The sequence below is a fragment of the Babylonia areolata genome, chromosome 31 (assembly GCF_041734735.1).
Source record: "Babylonia areolata isolate BAREFJ2019XMU chromosome 31, ASM4173473v1, whole genome shotgun sequence".
NCBI lineage: Eukaryota > Metazoa > Mollusca > Gastropoda > Neogastropoda > Buccinidae > Babylonia > Babylonia areolata.
The window spans coordinates 26,927,333-26,953,065 of NC_134906.1; the positions used below are offsets into that span (position 1 = coordinate 26,927,333).

A 25,733-nucleotide genomic window follows, 5' to 3' on the forward strand; every position below is an offset into this window, starting at 1 on the left:
AGTGTGTTGGTATGAGAATACTCGTACCTGGTCCACAGGGGAAGTGGAGTTAACTTGTTCCAGGAGTAGAATGAGTTAAAACATAACTTTAGGAGGAAAACATCCTTTCCAGACTTGCACAGCGTCTGTTACCACGGTCACGTGTTAGATTTAAACATACCTCTAGGAGGAAAGAAATCGTTTCCAGGCTTGCACAGCGCCTGTTACCACGGCCACACGCGGATCGTGCAGTTCCTGCTGGAGAACCGGGCGGACATCAACATGGTGGCCTACGTCAGCGAGCAGAGCGGCGACAGCGAGAAACGGGAGGAGCAGACACCCCTCATGTGGGCCTACGAGAGAGGTGAGGGGGGGAGGAACTCCTTCAGAGGGTGTGGGTATGTATGTGGGGGTGTTGGGGGAACATGTGATTGGGGGTATGGGGGGGTGGGAGGGTTAGCGGAGGAGAGGTGAGGGTGGAGGAACTCCGGCAGCAGAGGGTGTGGGTATGTATGTGGGGGTGTTGGGGGAACATGGGATTGGGGGGTTGGGGGTGGAGGGGAGGGTTAGGGAAGGAGAGGCGAGGGTGGAGGAACTCCTTCAGGGGGTGTGGCTCCCTATGTGGGGGTGTTGGGGGAACATGGGATTGGGGGGTTGGGGGGGGGAGGGTTAGGGGAGGAGAGGTGAGGGTGGAGGAACTCCTTCAGGGGGTGTGGCTATGTATGTGGGGGTGTTGGGGGAACATGGGATTGGGGGTATGGGGGGGTGGCAGGGTTAGGGGAGGAGAGGTGAGGGTGGAGGAACTCCTTTAGGGGGTGTGGCTATGTATGTGGGGGTGTTGGGGGAACATGGGGTGGGAGTTGGGGGAAGGGTTGGGAGAGGAGAGGTGAGGGGGGAGGAACTCCTTCAGGGGGTGTGGGTATGTATGTGGGGGTGTTGGGGTAACATGGGGTTGGGGGGGGGGAGGGTTAGGGGAGGAGAGGCGAGGGTGGAGTAACTCCGGCAGGGGTGTGGCTATGTATGTGGGGGTGTTGGGGGAACATGGGGTGGGAGTTGGGGGAAGGGTTGGGAGAGGAGAGGTGAGGGTGGAGGAACTCCTTCAGGGGGTGTGGCTATGTATGTGGGGGTGTTGGGGTAACATGGGGTTGGGGGGTTTGGAGGGTGGGGGGGGAGGGTTAGGGGAGGAGAGGTGAGGGTGGAGGAACTCCTTCAGGGGGTGTGGGTATGTATGTGGGGGTGTTGGGGGAACATGGGGTGGGGGAGTGGGGGGGGGAGGGGGAGGGTTAGGGGAGGAGAGGTGAGGGTGGACGAACTCCTTCAGGGGGTGTGGCTATGTATGTGGGGGTGTTGGGGGAACATGGGGTCAGGGAGGGGGGAGGCATGGGAGGGTTAGGGGAGGAGAGGTAAGGGTGGATAACTCTGGCATGCGCACGCACACACACACACACACACACACACACGTTGGGTTTTTTTTAGTTTAAAAAAAAAATTTTTTAAGATCATGATATTTTAAATCCTATATCTACAGCTACACCCAGACGGAAGTACTGTAGGTTTGTTTTTTTTTAATTTATTTTTAAAAAAAATTTTTTTTAATTTTCTTTTCAGGTCACGATGCCATCATTGTGCTGATGAAGCATCACAAACGGCCGTCAGACGAGTCAGCCTGCAGTGATTACTCAGGGAGCCTGGACGGCTCCTACGTGTCGGTGCCCTCCCCCCTGGGAAAACTTCGCAGCATGACCAAAGGTAGCTGAACTTTTGTCGTTTCTTGTTGCTCTGTTCTCTGTTAACTGGACTTTTCTTTCTTTTATTTCCCTCCCCTTCCTATCTCTGTGGCTGCCTTCACCTCTACACTCCATCTCGCTCACTACGATCGTCCTCAGATCCACTCTGTTTACGCATACCCAGATTCAAACACTAGACTGTTGGCCGCCGTTCTTTCTCTGTTTCTGGACCTTGCGATTGGAATGAACTTCCTTTTTCGCTTCGTCAAGTCTTCACACTCAGCTCTTTCAAGTCTGGCCTTAAAACCCACCTCTTCCCAAAATAGCCTCCCTTGCCTGCCCTTCCTTGTCTTTAGTTTCTACAGTTTTAGAGTTATGCATGCGTGTGAATGACTGGTGCGAAAGCGCTTTGATTTGTCTCTGCACAAGATCCAGCGCTATATAAATACCATTATTATTATTATTATTAGCATGACCAAAGGTCCCGCTTGTGTTTATTTCATAACCTACAGTATAAACAGCTTTTCTGTAGTATCAGTATGTGTTCCGGTACCGGAAGTAAGTGCGGCTTATAAACCGGTGCGGCTTATGTATGTATAAAGTTCAATTTTTTTCCAAAATTTAGTGGGTTCGGCTAAAATAACAGTGCGCTCAATAAACCGAACTTTACGGTAGTTGAACTTTTGTCGTTTCTTGTTGCTCTGTTCTCTGTTAACTGGACTTTTTCTTTCTTTTCTTTCTTTCTTTCTTTCTTTCTGCAGCCATGGACTGCTGCAGTGTTTGCTCTGTACATTTTTGTGCTGCCTTTTTAACCCTTTCGCTGCCAGGAAAATAAGATTTAAGTGAAATCTATTTGCCAGGGTTTTTTCACAAAAAACGGGTATAAATTTTCAAAAAATTCTGTGCTCTTTGTTATTGGAGAAAGACTCATAAAAGTATATATTTTCTGAAAGGTAAATGAATAAAGAATACAAAACACACGCTGTTTTCCCATTTTATATATTTTTAGTGACATGCTGTTGTTTTGAAATCAGTGTTTTGTTTTTTGTCACATTTTCAACTTGTTCATTACAAACATTAGTCAGGTAATTTGCACAAAAACATCATATTTTCTGGACAAATGGATATCTGCAAACACAAAATCATACTAGAACAACCACAATATATATATATTTTTAAGAGATAGATACACAATACATTGTGACTTCTCCAAGTGATAAGATGGATGTGAGGCCACGCCCCCTCAGTCTCCACCCCCCCTCCTCCTCACCCCTCTCACACGGTCACTTGATTCAGTTCTCATCAGACCGCGTTGGCTGCGTGCCAAGAATATCGCTCTGCTGCTAATTCGGTCATCTGTCGTCTGCTAACATCTGTACAGCTGGCATCACTCACTGACAGTCACATCTTGGCCACTCTCTTGATTACTCCCTTTATTTTCTGTCAGATCGTCCTATAAATGTTCATCTCTGTCTTCTCCTTCGAATTTATGCTTCAATTCTTTCTGAGCATCAGCTAAAGAAGGAAATCATGGTTGATTTAGTTCGTCACGATCGCATGTCTTGAGCACGGCGTCAGTCCGACATTTTGTTGAGCGAGCGAGGAGAGAAGTCAGGCAAACACTTGGACAGTGACCCAACCAAAACGTTCAAATAAAGGACTGCTTCATGACGTAGATGGGGTTTCTAGCTATGAATAGAATCTAGAGAGATTCCCCAGGCTAAAGCTACCACTATTTTTGCCAAGGAAGTGAATGCAAACCAGGGAAAAGTCAGAATATTTCGATGACGAGTTATCTCGTCATGCAGGCAGCGAAGCATACATGCTTGCCATGACGAGTTATCTCGTCATGCAGGCAGCCTAGGGGTTAATCTCTTGGCGTAGGCAGCCGTTCTCTGTTTTTCATGGGTGAATCCTCCATGGATGAATCTGATGCTGTGTGAATATTGGGGGGTAGGAGGATGTGGTGGTGTGTGATTTTTTTTTGGATTTTTTTTTAATTTATTGCATTACTGAGGGGTGTGTGTTAGGGAGGTTGGGGGGTCAGGGGGTACAAATCTCTCTGTGTCTTACTTAATCTCTCTGTCTCCTTCTGTTGTGGAGAGATTGAAAGTCCAGAGCTCTAACCACTCGGCTGTTGTGCTGGACTGAAGTTCTGGCTGTGTGTTACCTCTTTGGTTTCTCTGCCACCACTTTTTTTTTTTTTTTTGCACACTTTTTGTGACTGTTGGGGTAACATACTGTCTGTGACTGTTGGCATAACATAGACATGTTACAACACCTTGTGTAACATACTGTCTGTGACTGTTGGCATAACATAGACATGTTACAACACCTTGTGTAACATACTGTCTGTGACTGTTGGCATAACATAGACATGTTACAACACCTTGTGTAATACACAGTTAGTGACTGTTGGCATAGCATAGACATGTTACAAGTGTTACAGCGCCTTGTGTAATATACAGTTAGTGACTGTTGGCATAGCATAGACATGTTACAACGCCTTGTGTAACATACTGTCAGTGACTGTTGGCATAGACATGTTACAACACCTTGTGTAACATACTGTCAGTGACTGTTGGCATAGACATGTTACAACACCTAGTGTAACATACTGTCAGTGACTGTTGGCATAACATAGACATGTTACAACACCTAGTGTAACATACTGTCAGTGACTGTTGGCATAACATAGACATGTTACAACACCTAGTGTAATATACTGTCAGTGACTGTTGGCATAACATAGACATGTTACAACACAGTGTAACATACTGCCAGTGACTGTTGGCATAACATAGACATGTTACAACACCTAGTGTAACATACTGTCAGTGACTGTTGGCATAACATAGACATGTTACAACACAGTGTAATATACTGTCAGTGACTGTTGGCATAGACATGTTACAGCACAGTGTAACATACTGTCAGTGACTGTTGGCATAACATAGACATGTTACAACACCTAGTGTAACATACTGTCAGTGACTGTTGGCATAACATAGACATGTTACAACGCCTAGTGTAACATACTGTCAGTGACTGTTGGCATGGACATGTTACATTGATGATAGAGTCTCCCGTCGGACCGACGGATGAGTAGGTAGGCAGGCAGGCTTATCTGTCGGTGTGTGTCCTCATATGGGAGAAGAGGCCGATTCTGGATGCACAGCACTTCCCACAGGTGTTGCAAGGGAAAACGTCTCCAGAAGTTGAGCCCTGCTTCCTTCGCTCACGCTTCTCCTTAACGGCCAGCGTTCTCTTGTTTTCAAACGTCTTTATGCCACCAGAGCACAGCATCCTCCAGCGAGAGCGGTCAAGGGCATCAGTTTCCCAAGAAGCGATGTCTATGCCACAGGCTTTGAGGTTTGACTTCACGGTGTCCTTGAAGCGCTTGCGCAGGGTCTTCCAGTTTCGCGGTGGCCTTCCTTCAGCTGGCCATACAGTAGCGTCTTCGGGATCCTGCACCTTGTGTGACATACTGTCAGTGACTGTCTGTGTGAATAGAATAGAATAGAATAGATTTTATTGTCATGAAACCGTAAGGTTTATAAGACACAAGTGCAATGGTAAATGAATGAACGAATGAAAAACACACAATTAATCAATCAGTTAATGCAGTAAATTGCAGCAGCATTTATAAACAAATTTTCCCAATCTTGTTTGTATATATTCATCATATGTTAGCATCACCTGACTGGGAATATGTCCTGTGTTATTCGAATTTTGAATATCCTTTAAAAATTGTTGCCTTAAGGTTTTATATTTAATACAATGATCAAGAAGATGGATTTCGTCTTCCAGGATGTTACACTTGTTGCACAATCTGTCTTCTTGTGGAATATTTAAATATCTACCTTTCTCAGTCTTTAGGTCATGCGCGCTTATTCTGAGTTTCGTTAAGCTTGTCTGTGTTTTGTATCTGATATATTTAAAAGATAGGTTTCAGTTTTGTACTCTGCTACAACCGTATTGTAAAATTTTAGCTTTAATGTTTTTTCTCTTTTATCTTTCCAGTATTGATATATTCATTTTCTAATTTTTTTATACACGACGTATTTCAGTCTATGTACGCTGAATGTGAATTGATTTTTCCAAATGTGATCAAGGCCTATAATTTCGAGTATCTTTTTAACAAAAATCAACCATGGGGAAGTAGTATTTTCTTGTTGGTACATGGACTTATATATTTTGTTGATGAGGGAAGTTTCTGGTAATTGAATAATGTGAATCCAATATGTAATAATTTGGCACATTATCTTTAAACTTATTGGGAATCTGCCCAGTTCACCTAACACAGGAAGCACCATAGCTTTTTTGTGTACTCCAAGTAATTGCTTACTTGTGTAATGTGTGTGTGTGTGTGTGCAGAGAAGATAGACGTGCTTCAGCTGCGTGCCACCCTGCCTCACCAGTTCCACCTACAGATCACGGACCTGGACTTCCATGAGGTCATTGGCACGGGGTCCTTCGGCAAGGTCTACAAGGGCACCTGTAAAGGTCGCACGGTCGCCATCAAAAGGTCAGCGACGTGTGTGTGTGTGTGTGTGTGTGCGTGTTTGTGTGTGTGTGCGTGCATGCATGTGCATACCTCTGTGTGTGTGTGTGTGTGTGTGTGTGGCTCCACTGTCACCTTTTAATGACTAGTGAAATCAGATGCAAACGTTTTCATTCCTGTTGGCCTTTTTTTTTTCCTTTGACACAGTATAAATTTGTGTTAGTATAGTCTTTTTCAGGTTGAGTAAGGTAAATTTGCCCAGAATTTGGCGCCCATCCTGTGTTGTTTTCATTGTGTACTTTAGAGCCATTATATTGTATTTTATTTCTCTTTGTCACAACAGATTTCTCTGTGTGAAATTTGGGCTGCTCTACCAGGGGCAAGCATGTTGCTATCATGTAGTGCCCCCCCCCTTTTTTTTTTCTTTTACTGTCTGCAAGTGTACTTGTTTTCCTGTCAAAGTGGATAATTCTACAGAATTTTGCCAGGGGCAGACCTTTCGTTGCCGTGGGTTCTTTTACGTGCACTTAGTGCATGCTTCACACAGGACCTCAGTTTGTTGTCTCGTCCAAATGACTAGCATCCAGACCACCACCCGAGGTCTAGTGGAGGGGGAGAGAAAATACTGTCGGGTGTGAGATTTGATCCCTTGCGCAGATATATGCGTTACCACTAAGCCATCACTCTGGGAAGCAGCACATAACTGTGTGTGTGCAGATACCGTGCCAGCAGTTTCGGGGCCAAGTCGGACGTGGACATGTTCTGTCGGGAGGTGGCCATTCTGGCCAAGCTGAACAGTCCCTACGTCATCAACTTCGTGGGAGCGTGTCTGGACGATCCCAGCGTACGTCAAAAGACATCTTAAAAAAAAAAACCCAAAAAACCATCTTCTTTTCCAAACTGCCTGTCCTCAAGTCTGTTGACTTTCATGGACTTTGCTTAGCTGTTTGCGCTTTTTTTTGTCGTTTGTCTTTGTGTGTGTGTGTGTGTGTGTGTGTGTGTGTGTGTGTGTGTTGACTCATCAAGATTTTGCTCCTTATAAATATTATTATTAGTAGTAGTATTTTTATGTATTTATGTGTTTTTTTGTTTTTTTTTCATTTATTTATTTATTTATTATTATTATTAATTTTTTGTTATTTTATTTTATTTTATTTTAATTATAAATTTTTTTTTTTTATCTCAAGGCCTGACTAAGCACGTTGCGTTACGCTGCTGGTCAGGTATCTGCTTGGCAGATGTGGTGTAGTGTATATGGATTTGACTGAAGACAGTGACGCCTCCTTGAGCTACTGATACTGATACTGATACTGTTGTTTGTGTGGGTTGACGTGTATGAGTGATTTGTTGTGTGTTCGTTTGGGGCGTTGCAGTGGGGATGGTGATAGGGTGGGGCAGTTTTTTGTCGTTTGTGTGGGTTCACGTGTGTGTATGTGTGTGTGTGCTTTCATCATGCATTTGTTTGGGGCGTTGTGGTGTGGTGGGTGAGAAGGTGGGGGGGCGGGGGGGGGGGGGAGGGTAAAGATGTGTGGTTGAGCAGAAGTTTGTTAATGTTATTGTTTTGCTTTTATTTCATCTTTATTATTCTGTGTACAGGAATTATTATCATTAGTACTATGATTGTTTCGTTTTTATTTGATCAGTATTATTCTGTGTACAGCAGTTATTACCATTGGTACTATGATTATTTTGTTTTTATTTGATCAGTATTGTTCTGTGTACAGCAATTATCATCATTAGTACTATAATTGTTTCATTTTTATCTCATCATTATTGTTCACTATACAGAAGTTGTTATTATCATTATTACTGTTAATTATAATTATTTCATTTCTATTTGATCATTGTTATTTTGTGTACAGCAGTTGTCATCCATATTACTATTATAGTTTCTTTCCTTTTTTTTTTCATCGTTATTATTCAGTGTACAGCAGTTATTGTTATTATTCCTATGTCAATTTCTTTGTTGTTTTTTTTTAATTTTAATTCAGTCGTTATTTTTATGTGTACAGCAATTTGCCATAGTGACTCAGTATGTAGCTGGCGGATCGCTCTTCAGCTTACTCCATGAACAGAAAAGGTGAGCTTTATTCTCACAAGCTGTGTCAGTTTTAGTCTTTTGGTACAATTTGTCAGAGATAGACCACTGGTTGATTGTGTGTGTGTGTGTGTGTGTGCATGAGTGTGTGTAAGCGTGCCTGCATATGTGTGTATATGTGTGTGTTTGAGTTGAGTGTGTGTGTGTGTGAGTGTGAGACTGACTGATGCCTAATATTGATGTACAAAGAAAGAAAGACATAACAAAATATTTCTACAGACTGCACATGCTGGAGTGATCGTATTCATCATGCCAGGAAATGAAATGCTTAACAGATTGATGGTTCCAGATCTATGTTTTGTTGTAGGGAAGCTGTTTGCCCTTTGTGTGCAACGGGGTGCTTTCGAGCATCTGTGCATTTGTGCGTGTGTGTGTGTGTGTGTGTGTGCAGTAGGGATGTGTTTTCTAGAGGGCATCATGGGTTGGTGGGTGGTTTTCAATGTGTTTGTGAGTACATGTTATAGGATTGTGTTTTCTAGAGGGCGTCATGGGTTGATGGGTGCTTTTCAATGTGTTTGTGATGGGTTTGTGATGGGTTGGTGGGCGTCATGGTGGGTGGTTTTCAATGTGTTTGTGATGGGTTGGTGGGTGGTTTTCAATGTGTTTGTGAGTACGTGTTATAGGATTGTGTTTTCTAGAGGGCGTCATGGGTTGGTGGGTGGTTTTCAATGTGTTTGTGAGTACGTGTTATAGGATTGTGTTTTCTAGAGGGCGTCATGGGTTGGTGGGTGGTTTTCAATGTGTTTGTGAGTACGTGTTATAGGATTGTGCTTTCTTGAGGGTGTCATGGGTTGGTGGGTGGTGGTTTTCAATGTGTTTGTGAGTACGTGTTATAGGATTGTGCTTTCTTGAGGGCGTCATGGGTTGGTTGGTGGTTTTTAATGTGTTCGTGAGTATGTGTTATAGGAATGTGTTTTCTTGAGGGCGTCATGGGTTGGTGGGTGATTTTCAATGTGTTCGTGAGTACGTGATATAGGATTGTGTTTTCTAGAGGGTGTCATGGGTTGGTGGGTGGTTTTCAATGTGTTTGTGAGTACATGTTATAGTATTGTGATTTCTAGAGGGCGTCATGGGTTGGTGGGTGGTTTTCAATGTGTTTGTGAGTATGTGTTATAGGATTGTGTTTTCTAGAGGGCGTCACGGGTTGGTCGGTGGTTTTCAATGTGTTCATGAGTACGTGTTATAGGATTGTGTTTTCTAGAGGGCTTCATGGGTTGGTGGGTGGTTTTCAATGTGTTTGTGAGTACGTGTTGTAGGATTGTGCTTTCTTGAGGGCGTCATGGGTTGGTGGATGGTTTTCAATGTGTTTGTGAGTACGTGTTATAGGATTGTGTTTTCTAGAGGGAGTCATGGGTTGGTGGGTGGGTGGTTTTCAATGTGTTTGTGAGTACGTGTTATAGGATTGTGTTTTCTTGAGGGTGTCATGGGTTGGTGAGTGGTTTCAACGTTCAGTTGTGTGAGTGTAGTTTGGCACGTGTTTCTGTGTTTATGAGGGGAGGCTGGGTGGAGGGAGGTGGGGGGAGTAGCATGAGGATGAAATATAAAGCACTTTGAGCAGTATTTCTGGAAAAACACACTATATAAATGTCCATTATTGTTGTTATTATTATTATAATTGATAGACTTTAAACAAATTCTTTCTGACTGATAGACATTACGAAGATCACTGATTACATAGAACATTACAAATGTTGAACGTTACAAAAAGTCCCCTGTTCATCGCAGCCTGATTGCATTTATACAGCGATACACTGTCTTTGAAGAAATGTGTGTGTGCGCACGCGTGCGTGTGTGTGTGTGTGTGTGTGTTAGTGATTACGGTATGTTTGCTGATTGCAGACTGATCGACCTGCACTCCAAGCTGACGATAGCGATGGACGTGGCGAAGGGCATGGACTACCTGCACACCCTCCCCCAGCCCATCATCCACAGGGACCTCAACAGCCACAACATCCTGCTCGACGAGCACGGCCGAGCCATCGTCGCTGACTTTGGAGGTGGGTTCCTCTGGGTTGACGAGCTTGAAAGGAACTCGAGCGGCGGCCTTAAGGCCAGACACCACTGTCAAATAACAACTTTTTTTCTCTTTGACTATATCTCTTCTTCTTTTTTTTGTCTACTGGGTGTGTCATCACTTGCGGATCTAAAAAAAAAAAGTGTTCTTAGATTTCTGTGAATACCCGTTGGTATGGAAACAAATCAAAATGGCCGCCAAACAATGTATCCAAGAAATCGGGTTTGTGGTCCATGTGGTGCATGCAGACACTTTTTGTTATGTGGACTTGATACACAATGATATTATCTTCATTTTCACGTGAGATTGTGTTGATTCTTCAATTATAGTACTTTTTATGAATTTTTGAAATTTTGGGTATTGCGAAATCCTCAAAATTTACAATGGGTAAAAAGATTGGAACTGCTATGAATTAAAACCCAGAGAATATTTTCATACATACTCATGACAAAACTTCAATAACATGTCATAAAACAATCATGCAAAGTCTCATGGTTGTAGGTTTACTCATCATTGAGCAAGTCCAAGGTATGTTGTCAAGGCCAGAAACTTGACGACTTGCGTTGAAATTGAACAAAAAATTATTAATAAACACTTTCGTGATTCAGCAAGCAATCTTTATTGGCAGTTTTTTTCATTGTTAAAGACATCTTTACAGTGGAAAAACTTATGCATATGATAGAAGAGATGTTCAAGAATCAAAATCCATCAAAAACCCAAATCATGAAAAAATCATCATTTTGGTCTCTTTTGCACTGCCGTGTCCCCCCTTAAGCGGTGATGATGCATCCACCTAGGAAGCAAGAGAGAGTTCAGTTCAGTTCAGTTCAGTTCAGTTCATTTCAGTTTCTGATGGAGGCGTTGCTGTGTTTGGACATGTCCATATTATGCGCTACATTTTGCATTTGTATTTCTTTTTATCACAACAGATTTCTCTGTGTGAAATTCGGGCTGCTCTCCCCAGGGAGAACGCGTCGCTATACTACAGCGCCACCCATTTTTTTGTATTTTTTCCTGTGTGCGTGAATTTTGCCAGGAGCAACCCTTTTGTTGCCGTGGGTTCTTTTACGTGCGCTAAGTGCATGCTGCACACAGGACCGCAGTTTATCGTCTCATCCGAATGACTAGCGTCCAGACCACCACTCAAGGTCTAGTGGAGGGGGAGAAAATATTGGCAGCTGAGCCGTGATTCGAACCAGCGCGCTCAGATTCTCTCGCTTCCTAGGCGGACGCGTTACCTCTAGGCCATCACTCCACTACATACACCACATCTGCTAAACAGATGCCTGACTGGCGGCGTAACCCAACAAGCTTAGTCAGGTCTTGAGGGAAAATAAAATGAAATAGAATGAGATAAATGAATGGATAAATGAATAATTGAATGAATAAGCAAATAAGAACAATAAATCAAAGCGAAGTGAGTCAATCTGAGCGCACTGGATTGAATCCCACGCTCAGCAGTAATTTCTTCCCCTCCGCCAAGACCATGAGTGATAGTCTGAATGCCGCTTATTTGGATGAGTTGATGACGGGCGCAATAGCCGAGTGGTTAAAGCGTTGGACTGTCAGTCTGAGGGTCCCGGGTTCGAATCACGGTGACGGCGCCTGGTGGGTAAAGGGTAGAGATTTTTACAATCTCCCAGGTCAACATATGTGCAGACCTGCTAGTGCCTGAACCCCCTTCGTGTGTATATGCAAGCAGAAGATCAAATACGCACATTAAAGATCCTGTAATCCACTGATGTCAGCGATCGGTGGGTTATGGAAACGAGAACATACCCAGCATGCACACCCCCGAAAACGGAGTATGGCTGCCTACATGGCGGGGTAAAAACGGTCCTACACGTAAAAGCCCACTTGTGTGCATACGAGTGAACGCAGAAGAAGAAGAAGAAGGATGAGTTGATAAAGCAAGTCCTGTGTGCAGCATGCACTTAGCACACACAAAAAAAGAACCCACAGCAACAAAGGGTTGTTCCTGGCCAAATTCTGTGGAAAATTCTTCATCGATAGGAAGAAAAAAAAAAAACAACTGCAGTCAGAAAAAAAAGAAAAGAAAAAAAAAGGGTGGCATTGCACTGTAGCGATGCCCTCTCCCTGAGAAAAGCACACCAGAATTTCACACACTGAAATTTGTTGTGGGGAGGGTGATAGCGATGAAGTGATGACTGTGACAGCGATGTTTGTCGTCAGAGTCCCGGTTCCTGAGGTCAGCAGAGGAGGACAACATGACCAAGCAGCCAGGGGTCAGTGACCACTTTGTCTGTTGTGTCTGTGTCTGTGTCTGGTTTGTACATCTGTGTGTCTGTGTCTGGTTTGGTCTGTACATCTGTGTTTCTGTTTCTGCTGTGTCTGTGTCTGTGCGTGTTGATCTATATGTCTGTGTCTGCTGTGTTTGTGTCTGTGCATGTTGATCTATATGTCTGTGTCTGGTTTGGTCTGTACATCTGTGTTTCTGTGTCTGCTGTGTTTGTGTCTGTGCGTGTTGATCTATATGTCTGTGTCTGGTTTGGTCTGTACATCTGTGTTTCTGTGTCTGCTGTGTTTGTGTCTGTGCGTGTTGATCTATACGTCTGTGTCTGTGTCTGCTGTGTTTGTGTCTGTGCGTGTTGATCTATATGTCTGTGTCTGTGTCTGGTTTGGTCTGTACATCTGTGTTGCTGTTTCTGCTGTGTCTGGTTTGGTCTGTACATCTGTGTTTCTGTGTCTGCTGTGTTTGTGTCTGTGCGTGTTGATCTATACGTCTGTGTGTCTGTGTCTGCTGTGTTTGCGTCTGTACGTGTTGATCTATATGTCTGTGTCTGGTTTGGTCTGTACATCTGTGTTTCTGTTTCTGCTGTGTTTGTGTCTGTGCGTGTTGATCTATATGTCTGTGTCTGTTGTGTCTGTGTCTGGTTTGGTCTGTACATCTGTGTTTCTGTTTCTGCTGTGTTTGTGTCTGTGCGTGTTGATCTATATGTCTGTGTCTGTGTCTGGTTTGGTCTGTACATCTGTGTTTCTGTGTCTGCTGTGTTTGTGTCTGTGCGTGTTGATCTATATGTCTGTGTCTGGTGTGTCTGTGTCTGGTTTGGTCTGTACATCTGTGTTTCTGTGTCTGCTGTGTTTGTGTCTGTGCGTGTTGATCTGTACGTCTGTGTCTGTGTCTGGTTTGGTCTGTACATCTGTGTGTCTGTGTCTGCTGTGTTTGCGTCTGTACGTGTTGATCTATATGTCTGTGTCTGGTTTGGTCTGTACATCTGTGTTTCTGTTTCTGCTGTGTTTGTGTCTGTGCGTGTTGATCTATATGTCTGTGTCTGTGTCTGGTTTGGTCTGTACATCTGTGTTTCTGTGTCTGCTGTGTTTGTGTCTGTGCGTGTTGATCTATATGTCTGTGTCTGGTGTGTCTGTGTCTGGTTTGGTCTGTACATCTGTGTTTCTGTTTCTGCTGTGTTTGTGTCTGTGCATGTTGATCTATACGTCTGCGTGTGTTGTGTTTGTGTTTGGTTTGGTCTGTACGTCTGTGTTTGTTGTGTTTGTGTCTTTGTTGTTATAGTTGTGAGCTTAGAGAGGTTGACATGTGTGTTGTTATAGTTGTGAGCTTAGAGAGGTTGACGTGTGTGTTGTTGTTATAGTTGTGAGCTTAGAGAGGTTGACGTGTGTGTTGTTGTTATAGTTGTGAGCTTAGAGAGGTTGACGTGTGTGTTGTTGTTATAGTTGTGAGCTTAGAGAGGTTGACGTGTGTGTTGTTATAGTTGTGAGCTTAGAGAGGTTGACGTGTGTGTTGTTGTTATACTTGTGAGCTCAGAGAGGTTGACATGTGTGTTGTTATAGTTGTGAGCTTAGAGAGGTTGACGTGTGTTGTTGTTATAGTTGTGAGCTTAGAGAGGTTGACGTGTGTGTCGTTATAGTTGTGAGCTTAGAGAGGTTGACATGTGTGTTGTTATAGTTGTGAGCTTAGAGAGGTTGACGTGTGTGTTGTTGTTATAGTTGTGAGCTTAGAGAGGTTGACGTGTGTGTTGTTGTTATAGTTGTGAGCTTAGAGAGGTTGACGTGTGTGTTGTTGTTATAGTTGTGAGCTTAGAGAGGTTGACGTGTGTGTTGTTGTTATAGTTGTGAGCTTAGAGAGGTTGACGTGTGAATGTGTTGTTCTGAGTTGAGAGGGGGATGATGTGTGTTCCATTGTAAGTCGAGAGGGGTTGTCATGTGTGTGTGTGTGTGGCTGTTGTTAGCTGAGAAGGGTTGACATGTGTATTGTTGAACACATAATTGTGAGTTGAGCGGGGTGGACATGTGTGTATGTTGTTGTTGTGAGCTGAGAGGAGTTGACATGTATGTATACTGTTGTTAAGAATTGAGAGGGGTTGACATGTATGTATGTCGTTGTCACAGAACCTGCAGCGGATTGTGGTTGACAATGTGTGTGTGTTGTAAGGTGAGAAGGGTTGACATGTTGTTTCTGTCGTGACTTGAGAGGGGTTGACATGTATGTGTGTCGTTGTCACAGAACCTGCAGCGGATAGTGGTTGACATGTTTGTGTGTGTGTGTTGTGAGGTGAGAAGGGTTGACATGTTGTTTCTGTTGTGACTTGAGAGGGGTTGACATGTATGTGTGTCGTTGTCACAGAACCTGCAGCGGATAGTGGTTGACATGTGTGTGTGTGTGTTGTGTTTGAGGTGAGAAGGGTTGACTTGTTTCTGTCGTGACTTGAGAGGGGTTGACATGTATGTGTGTCGTTGTCACAGAACCTGCAGCGGATAGTGGTTGACATGTTTGTGTGTGTGTTGTGAGGTGAGAAGGGTTGACATGTTGTTTCTGTCGTGACTTGAGAGGGGTTGACATGTATGTGTGTCGTTGTCACAGAACCTGCAGTGGATAGTGGTTGACAACGTGTGTGTGTTGTGAGGTGAGAAGGGTTGACATGTTGTTTCTGTCGTGACTTGAGAGGGGTTGACATGTATGTGTGTCGTTGTCACAGAACCTGCAGCGGATAGTGGTTGACATGTGTGTGTGTGTGTGTTGTGAGGTGAGAAGGGTTGACATGTTGTTTCTGTCATGACTTGAGAGGGGTTGACATGTATGTGTGTCGTCACAGAACCTGCAGTGGATAGTGGTTGACATGTTTGTGTGTGTGTTGTGAGGTTAGAAGGGTTGACATGTTGTTTCTGTCGTGACCTGAGAGGGGTTGACATGTATGTGTGTCATTGTCGTTGCAGAACCTGCAGTGGATAGTGGTTGACATGTGTGTGTGTGTGTTGTGAGGTGAGAAGGGTTGACATGTTGTTTCTGTCATGACTTGAGAGGGGTTGACATGTATTTGTGTGTGTGTTGTGAGGTGAGAAGGGTTGACATGTTGTTTCTGTCATGACTTGAGAGGGGTTGACATGTATGTGTGTGTGTTGTGAGGTGAGAAGGGTTGACATGTTGTTTCTGTCGTGGCCTGAGAGGGGTTGACATGTATGTGTGTCGTTGTCGCTGCAGAACCTGCGGTGGATGGCTCCGGAGATCTTCACGCAGTGCACCAAGTACAGCGTGAAGGCGGACGTGTTCAGTTTCTCCCTCGTCCTCTGGGAGCTGCTGGCTGGGGAGCTGCCCTTCGCCCACCTCAAACCGGGTACGTCTGTCTGTCTGTCTGTGTGGTTGCTGGTCTGTCTGTGTGGTCAGTCTGTGTGTTAACTGGTCTGTGTGTGTGGTTGCTGGTCTGTCTGTGTGGTCAGTCTGTGTGTTAACTGGTCAGGCTGTGTGGTCAGTGGTCTGTCTGTGTGTTCACTGGTCTGTCTGTGTGTTCGCTGGTCTGTCTGTGTGGTCACTGGTCAGTCAGTGTGGTCACTGATCACTGGTCTGTCTGTGTGGTCACTGGTCAGTCTGTGTGGTCACTGGTCAGTCAGTGTGGTCACTTGAGCTTTGTGTAATTAACTCCTCTTTTTTTTTTTTTTTCTTTTCTGATAAATGATTCACTGGAGCACATGTTCACATGCACCAGCTCTCACATGAGGCCAGCTAGAGGCTTACTCATACCTCAGCGCACAATCACACACATGCACTTAACACAGAGCACACACATGCTTGTACACGCACTCACACAACACACATGCATGCACACCGAGACACATACTCGCCCCCCCCCCCCCCCCCCACACACACACACACATCCCAGAACCAGGAGAAGAAAAATCAAATCTTACCTCCTTATGTTTCTCCTCCCCATGAAATTCCACAGCGGCGGCGGCGGCTGAAACAGCCTACCACAACTCCCGGCCTCCGATCGGAATCACCTTCCCCAAACCCATCGTCAGTCTGCTGAAGAGAGGCTGGAACACAGATCCTGATGTGAGCTTCTTTTACAGAATAGAGAATAATACAGAATACAGAATACTTTATTATTTCAACAAGAGAAATTCATATGTGGTGTAGAACAGAAAAAAAAAAACAACGCAAGAAAATCACAAGTCATTCAACGTGTATATAGAGAAGTAAACTTAGGGCAAACCATCATTACAATCAATAATCACAGTAGACAACAACACCAGAAACCCTCAAAAAAGTAATTTGGAGTAAATCATACATACACTATCACAGCCGTGCACACATGCAGTAATAGTTAAAGGATAGATATAACAGTATACTAAAAGTTGACATAGACATATAATAGCAGTTTTTTTATGTCTTTTTTGGGGGGCAGGGGGGGGGGTAGGGGGGGGTGGTTGATGTCTGTTGTCTTGGTGTGTGGTGGTATGGGGAAGAGGTGTGTGTGTATTTGTGTGTGTGTATGTGTGTGTGTAGGGGGAGGGAGGCGGACTGGTGGTTGCATCGTGGGGAGAGGTGGGGATTTGGGATGGGGGGGGAGCAGAAAGTGTGTGTCTCTGTGTGTGGGGGAAGAGTGTGTGCATGTAGTTTGTTTGCGTACAAGTGTGTGACTGAGTGAGAGAGAGAGAGAGAGGGATTGAGAGAGGGAGAGATAGAGGGAGAGGGAGACAGTTCAGATGCTTATTAAGGGCTGTAGTTAAGCCAATGTCAGTATAAAGCGTCTGAAGAGAGAGTGAGAGAGAGAGAACTCAGAACTCAGAAATGTTTTATTGTAGAAGGCCTTCTGACCCATTACGATGTTGAGCACACACGCACACCCCACTCCACACCACACCCCCTCCCACACCTCCCCCCCCACACCTCCACTCCATGTTTTTGTGTGTGCATATGTGTGGAGGGCAGCTGCTGTGTACATGTATATGTCAAAATGTATATATGTTAAAATGCAGTGTGTATTAGAGAGAGAGAGAGAGAGAGTGTGTATGTGTGTATTTGTTTAATTAGTTAGTCACATTTTGGTGTGTGTATGTAACATTGGTGTAATATGTTGTGCAAACAAAAGTGTTTTATTAAAGCAACTTGAGCAGATTTCTGGACAGTTTTGGTATTTAAGTATCCATCAGTGTTAGCATTATTATTCACTTGACTTCACCTTTGACCTTTGACCCTCCCCCACACCCCTCCGTACCACCACCGCACCTGCACAGCAAAGGCCAGAGTTCCGGGAGGTGATCCCGGTGCTGGATGAGTGCCGCCAGTCGCAGGCGGTGGCCATGCTGTCCAACGTGGACTCCGCGCCCCCCACCCCCAGCCTCTTCCCCTCCGCCCTGCCCATGGTCACAGAGCAGGAGGGCGACCCTGAGGGGCGCAGCACCACCCCGCCCCTCGTCGGCCACGTCTCCGCCCTGCGCAACCACTGGGAGATGGAGGCCTCGCGGAACAGGTGAGTGTTGTTGTTGTTGTTTATGTTGTTGTTATCATCGTCGATGTTGTTGTTGTTGTTTATCATTCTCGTCGGCCACGTCTCCGCCCTGCGCAACCACTGGGAGATGGAGGCCTCGCGGAACAGGTGAGTGTTGTTGTTGTTGTTTACGTTGTTGTTGTCGTCGTCGATGTTGTTGTTGTTGTTGTTTATCATTCTTGTCGGCCATGTCTCCGCCCTGCACAACCACTGGGAGATGGAGGCATCGCGGAATAGGTGAGTGTTGTTGTTGTTGTTTATGTTGTTGTTGTCGTCATCGATGTTGTTGTTGTTTATGTTGTTGTTGTCGTCGTCGATTTTGTTGTTGCTGTTGTTTATCATTCTCGTTGGCCATGTCTCCGCCCTGCGCAACCACTGGGAGATGGAGGCCTCGTGGAATAGGTGAGTGTTGTTGTCATCGTCGATGTTGTTGTTGTTGTTGTTTATCATTCTCGTCGGCCATGTCTCTGTCCTGAGTGACCACTGGGAGATGGAGGCATCGTGGAATGAGTGAGTGTTGTTGTTGTTGTTGTCATCGTCGATGTTGTTGTTGTTGTTGTTTATCATTCTCGTCGGCCATGTCTCTGTCCTGAGTGACCACTGGGAGATGGAGGCCTCGCGGAATAGGTGAGTGTTGTTGTTGTTGTTGTTTACGTTGTTGTTGTCGTCGTCGATGTTGTTGTTGTTGTTGTTTATCATTCTCGTCGACCACGTCTCTGCCCTGCGCAACCACTGGGAGATGGAGTCCTCGTGGAATAGGTGAGTGTTGTTGTTGTTGTTTACGTTGTTGTTGTCGTCGTCGATGTTGTTGTTGTTGTTGTTTATCATTCTTGTCGGCCACGTCTCCGCCCTGCGCAACCACTGGGAGATGGAGGCCTCGCGGAACAGGTGAGTGTTGTTGTTTACGTTGTTGTTGTCGTCGTCGATGTTGTTGTTGTTGTTGTTTATCATTCTCGTCGACCACGTCTTCGCCCTGCGCAACCACTGGGAGATGGAGGGCTTGCGGAACAGGTAAGTGTTGGTGTTGTTGTTTATGTTGTTGTTGTCGTCGTCGATGTTGTTGTTGTTGTTTATCATTCTCATCGGCCACGTCTCCGCCCTACGCATCCACTGGGAGATGGAGGCATCGCGGAATAGGTGAGTGTTGTTGTTGTTGTTTACATTGTTGTTGTCGTCGTCGATGTTGTTGTTGTTGTTTACGTTGTTGTCATCATTGTCGATGTTGTTATTGTTGTTTTTGTTTATGTTGTTGTTGTCATCGATGTTGTTGTTGTTGTTTTTGTTTGCGTTGTTGTTGTCATCGATGTTGTTGTTGTTGTTTACATTGTTGTTGCTGTCGTTCTTGTTGTTGTTGTTTATCATCCTCGTTTTTTTTCTTCTTCTTCTTCGTCTTCAGTTTCGTCATCATTGTTGTTGTTTTCGTTGTTGCTGTCGTTCTTGTTGTTGTTGTTGTTGTTTATCATCCTCTTTTTTTTTTCTTTTTCTTCTTCTTCTTCTCCTTCGTCTTCAGTTTCGTCATCATCATTGTTGTTGTTTTCGTTGTTGCTGTCGTTCTTGTTGTTGTTGTTGTTGTTTATCATCCTCTTTTTTTCTTTTCTTCTTCTTCTTTTTCATCTCCAGTTTCATCATCATTGATGTTGTTGGTTTCGTTGTTGTCATCGTTCTTGTTGTTGTTGTTGTTGTTTATCATCCTCATTTTTTCTTTTCTTCTTCTTCTTGTTCGTCTTCAGTTTCATCATCATTTTCTTCTTCTTCTTCTTCTTCTCGGCGTTGTTGTTGTCGCTGTCGTTATCATACTTGTCTTTCTTCTTCTTCTTCTTCGAAGCACTTCATCATCATCAACATCATCTTCTTCTTCTTCTTCTTCCTCTTCTTCTTTTTCTTCTTCTTCTTCTTTTTCTTCTTCTCGTTGTTTTTGTCGCTGTCGTTATCATCCTCATCTTTCTTTTTCTTTTTCGCCATCTTCTTCATCTTCAGCTTCATCATCATCGTCTTCTTCTTCTTCTTCTTTTTCTTCTTCATCTTCTTCTTCTTTTTCTTCTTTTCCTTCTTCTTCCCATCATTGTTAACATCCTGGGATAGGTGATTGTCGTAGTTGTTGTCATTGTGGCTGTCGTTGTCATCCTCACCTTTCTTTTTCTTTTTTGCCTTCTTCTTCATCTTCAGCTTCATCATCATCGTCTTCTTCTTCTTTTTCTTCATCATCTTCTTCTTCATCATCATCATCTTCTTCTTCTTTCCAATCATTGTTAGTGTCCTGGGATAGGTGATCGTCGTAGTTGTTGTCATTGTTACTGTCGGTATCATCCTCATCTTTCTTTTTCTTTTTTGCCTTTTTCTTCGTCTTCAGCTTCATCATCATCGTCTTCTTCTTCTTCTTCTTTTTCTTCATCATCTTCTTCTTCTTCTTCTTCCCATCACTGTTAACGTCCTGGGATAGGTGATCGTCGTAGTTGTTGTCATTGTTGCTGTCGCTATCATCCTCATCTTTTTTTTCTTTTTCGCCTTCTTCTTCGTCTTCAGCTTCATCATCATTGTCTTCTTCTTCTTCATCATCATCATCTTCTTCTTCTTTCCAATCATTGTTAGTGTCCTGGGATAGGTGATCGTCGTAGTTGTTGTCATTGTTGCTGTCGGTATCATCCTCATCTTTCTTTTTCCTCTCCTTCTACTACTTCGTCTTCATCTCCCCCCCCACCCCCCCAAACACCCCCCTGGCCTCCCACCCGACCCTGAACCCCCGCCTCCCCGCTCCCCCACCCCCCTGCCCATCAACACCCACACAGCCTCTGATGTTTCTGACCCATACTCGCCAAAACCAGGTTGGTGCAGTATCTTTTTCATCCTTTGTCGGCGGACACGTTTTTCACGTTCAGATTTGTCTCTCATATGTTGCAGTGGAGGGTCCGCTGAAGACAACCGACGCAGAATTCCGTTCCCCCAGCTGGACAAAAACGGTGAGCATGGGAAGAACAGTCTTTCTGCGCTTAACTTTTAAAACGATTGGCTGGCTCGTTCACAGCTGTTTCAGTGTGCGTGTGTGGTTGTGTTGGATGCTCCCGTCTTGTGCAGAGGTGTTAGGACCAAAACCAATGGCTGTCCTGTCTCTGAAACCAATGCAAAGTGTATAGAGAGAATCGTACAGCTGGCTGCCCTTTGACTGTAGACCTACTCATCATGTGTAATGTATGGCATATATTCGAGGAAGCATTCACATTCATGTGCTCTGTGTGTGTGTGTGTGGGCGTGGGTGTGGGTGTGGACATTTGTGTGGTCGTGTATGAATGTGAGTGTGTGCATGCACAAACGCTTATATGTATCTATGCATGTTTGTCTGAATTTGTCTTTTTGTTTGTGTTTGTGCATGATCCCCAGTTCATGTTTGTACTTTACATGCATTGTGCCCTCCAATATTCCTTGTTACCCAGGTATGCTTGGTAATGATAAAGATATTGCTCGTTCACAGCTGTTTCAGTGTGCATGTGTGGTTGTGTTGGATGCTCCCGTCTTGTCATCAGTGCAGAGGTGTTAGGACCAAAACCAATGGCTGTCCTGTCTCTGAAACCAATGCAAAGTGTATAGAGAGAATCGTACAGCTGGCTGCCCTTTGTCTGTAGACCTACTCATCATGTGTAATGTATGGCATATATTCGAGGAAGCATTCACATTCTTGTGCTCTGTGTGTGTGTGTGTGGAGGAGGGGCATGGGGGGTGTGGGTGTGGGTGCGGACATTTGTGTGGTCGTGTATGAATGTGAGTGTGTGCATGCACAAACGCTTATATGTATCTATGCATATTTGTCTGAATTCGTATTTTTGTTTGTGTTTGTGCATCATCCCCAGTTCATGTTTGTACTTAAACATGCATTGTCCCCTCCAATATTCCTTGTTTCCGAGGTATACTTGGTAATGATAAAGACATTCTATTCTGTTCTATTCTATTCTGTTCTGTTTTATTCCGGGGGGAAAGGTGGCAGAATGGTTAAGGCGCTTACAGTGTCCATGAGTGTCTTAGTTCGATTCCCAGTCTCACCCTTTTCTCCCAAGTTTGACTGGAACATCCAGCTGAGCGTCTCGAGTCATTCAGATGGGACAGTAAACTGAAGTCCCATGTGCAGCACGCACCTGTTGCCTTAAAAAAAACCAACAAAAAAACCACCATGGCAACATGTACAGAAGTGTTGTCTTCTGGCAAAAAGTCTGTAAAGAAATCCACTATGATAGGTACACAAATATGTATATATATATATATATATATATACAGATTGACATAAGTTTACATTTGGGCCAACAGCAAAGTGAGAGCTGTATTATCAATGGTTTCTCCAGTCAATGGGAAATCATTTACAGCTTAGTCTTTTGTGAAGGACTATGACTCTCAAACTAGGAGGCAAAATTGTACTGGCTCTTAGTGCTGCAGCCTTGTGGGCTTGTTGGCCTTTGGGAACCATCCCAACGCCGACTGTCCGAAAAGCCTCTTGGCCGAGAGAGTGGGGATGTAACCTGGGCAAGACACTCTCCACTATAATCAAATTCTAGCCCAAATAGTCGGAACAGCAGTTGCCTCCTCTGCTGTTCTGATGGTCATAGTCGGACATGACTGACTATCATATATATAAAAAAAAAATTATTAAAAAAAAAAATATATATATATATACAGAACAAGAACAAGAAAAAACTTTAATCTCCAGGCCTCTGGCCCCTAGAAAGAGGTCAAAAGTACACAATATGGTGATCACGCAGCGACAGTATATATATATATATAGAGAGAGAGAGAGAGAGAGACGTGCATGCACTCAGACCTGACTTGGCGTGTTGGGTTATACTGCTGGTCAGTGATACGCCAAGTGGATGTTGTGAATTGTGGATTTGTCTTGACGCAGTGACACTTCCTTGAGAAACTGAAACTGTTGTATTCTGCTGTATGCGGTGTAGCATATATGGATTCGTCCGAATGCAGTGATGCCTCCTTGAGAAACTGAAACTGTTCTGTTCTGTTCTGTTCTATACGTTCTGTTCTGTTCTATACGTTCTGTTCTGTTCTGTTCTATTTTGTTCTATTCTATTTTATTATATTCTGCTCTGTTCTGTTCTATTTTGTTCTATTCTATTTCTGCTCTGTTCTATTTTGTTCTATCTTGCTCTGTTCTATTCTGCTCTGTTCTATTCTATTTTGTTCTGCTCGGTTCTATTTTGTTCTGTTCTGCTCTGTTCTGTTCTGTTCTGTTTTGTTCTGTTCAGCTCTGTTCTATTCTGCACTGTTCTATTCTGTTCTATTCTATTTTGTTCTATTCTGCTCTGTTCTGTTCTGTTTTATTTTGTTCTGTTCTGTTCTATTTTGTTCTATTCAGCTCTGTTCTATTCTGCACTGTTCTGTTCTGTTCTATTCTATTTCATTCTGTTCAGCTCTGTTCTATTCTGCACTGTTCTGTTCTGTTCTATTCTATTTTGTTCTATTCTGCTCTGCTCTGTTCTGTTCTTATCATGGTGTATGATGTGACGCTGTGTTGCGTTGCAGGCTATGTGTCGGACCCCCTGAGCACAATGAGAGCGGCGATGTCCGTCAGCGAGTCTCTGACCAGCTCCAGCAGCGAGAAGGACAGCGAAGACTCTTGACACATCATTGACCCCTTGCCTTCTCCAGTCTGCAGGGGGGCGAAGTGACCTTGTTAACCCTTACAGCACCAACTGGTTCTTTGTTGTTGTTGTTGTTGTTTTTTTCCATAACAAAACATATGCACTGGCTTGTAAGAACAGACGCTTAAGTAACAGTTGGTGGATAAGACTTCAGAGGGCACGTCCGCCTGTGTTTAAAGTCCCTTTGTGATGCATATCTGCGACGTAGGTTGCTCTTCACGGCTGGTGCGTGACGTTGGTGCCCAAAGGGTTAATCTGTGTTGTGCCTGAGTGGTAGAGATCTGACACGTTGCCGTCTTTCCTCTGGTGGCGTCGGCAGCATCATCTCGGTGGGTTGTCTTTGTCAGTGTCTGGTTGTTTTGTCGTTCTGTAGGAGGTCCTGTTGCAATGTTTCATGATACCGTGATCAGTGAGATCCTGTTGTTCTGGTTCATGATGCCATGATCAGTGAGATCTGGTTCATGATGCCATGATCAGTGAGATCCTGTTGTTATGCGTCGGCAGCATCATCTCGGTGGGTTGTCTTTGTCAGTGTCTGGTTGTTTTGTCGTTCTGTAGGAGGTCCTGTTGCAATGTTTCATGATACCGTGATCAGTGGGATCCTGTTGTACTGGTTCATGTTGCCATGATCAGTGAGATCCTGTTGTAGTGGTTCATGATGCCATGATCAGTGAGATCCTGTTGTAGTGGTTCATGATGCCATGATCAGTGAGATCTGGTTCATGATGCCATGATCAGTGAGATCCTGTTGTAGTGGTTCATGATGCCATGATCAGTGAGATCCTGTTGTTGTGGTTCATGATGCCATGATCAGTGAGATCTGGTTCATGATGCCATGATCAGTGAGATCCTGTTGTGCTGGTTCATGATGCCATGATCAGTGAGATCTGGTTCATGATGCCATGATCAGTGAGATCCTGTTGTTGTGGTTCATGATGCCATGATCAGTGAGATCCTGTTGTTGTGGTTCATGTTGCCATGATCAGCGAGATCCTGTTGTAGTGGTTCATGATGCCATGATCAGTGAGATCCTGTTGTAGTGGTTCATGATGCCATGATCAGCGAGATCCTGTTGTAGTGGTTCATGATGCCATGATCAGTGAGATCCTGTTGTTCTGGTTCATGATGCCATGATCAGTGAGATCCTGTTGTACTGGTTCATGATGCCATGATCAGTGAAATTATCACAAGATCTGTTGTTGTTCATTCTTTTAACCCAGTTAGACTATTTTCTCAAGGCCTGACTGAGCGTGTTGGGTTACGCTGCTGGTCAGGCATCTGCTTGGCAGATGTGGTGTAGCGTATATGGATTTGACCAAACGCAGTGACACCTCCTTGAGCTACTGATACTGATACTGATCATTCTTCATGGAATCATTATTACAGATGTATTCTTGTTGTCATGCTTCATGCGATCATTATCACCAAGATCATCTTGTCATTCTGCATGGGGTCATTATCTAAGAGAGCTTCTTGTTCGTTCTTCATTGGGTCATTATCACAAAGATTTTCTTGTTATTGTTTAGGAAACTCCTGTCACTGAGATCCTTTTGTTGTCACCGTTCATGAGATCTAATCATTATCACTTAATTCCTGTTGTTTTTGTGATATCGTTTCCATTGGAGATCCTGTTCTCGTTCATGAGATCATCATTATCACTGAGATCATCTTATTGTTGTTCTTCATGGGGTCATTATCACTGAGATTTTGCTATTCTTCACGGGATCACTTTCACAGAGATCTTTTTATTCTTCACGAATCATTTTCACATAGACTGTGTTGTTGTTAATCCTTCATGATATCATTATCACAGAGATCTTGTTTGTGGCATCATTATCACAAAGACATTGTCATTCTTCAAGGGATTATTATCACTGAGAACCTGTTGTTGCCATTCTTTGCAAGATCACATATGTTGTCCTTGCTCATGACATCTTTACCTTGGTCACTTCATTCATTCATTCATTTTGCCCATCGCTCCTGGTAGAGCATAGGCCATCGACGACCCCTCGCCATCGCACTCTGTTCTG

The 25,733-nt window shown here is 44.1% G+C and overlaps 1 protein-coding gene across 1 annotated transcript in view; it reads left to right on the forward strand.

Moving 5' to 3' along the window:
• Positions 1 to 24,132, forward strand: part of LOC143276147 (serine/threonine-protein kinase TNNI3K-like) — a 41,121-nt gene extending 16,989 nt beyond the window's left edge. The window contains 12 exon segments of the mRNA XM_076580565.1: positions 188 to 343; positions 1,588 to 1,728; positions 6,084 to 6,234; positions 6,928 to 7,054; positions 8,223 to 8,290; positions 10,148 to 10,305; positions 12,516 to 12,568; positions 15,781 to 15,913; positions 16,520 to 16,629; positions 17,814 to 18,049; positions 20,966 to 21,024; positions 23,585 to 24,132. Coding sequence (XP_076436680.1) covers positions 188 to 343; positions 1,588 to 1,728; positions 6,084 to 6,234; positions 6,928 to 7,054; positions 8,223 to 8,290; positions 10,148 to 10,305; positions 12,516 to 12,568; positions 15,781 to 15,913; positions 16,520 to 16,629; positions 17,814 to 18,049; positions 20,966 to 21,024; positions 23,585 to 23,682 — 1,490 coding nt within the window. The 3' untranslated portion in view covers positions 23,683 to 24,132.
• Positions 24,133 to 25,733: the final 1,601 nt, after the last annotated feature.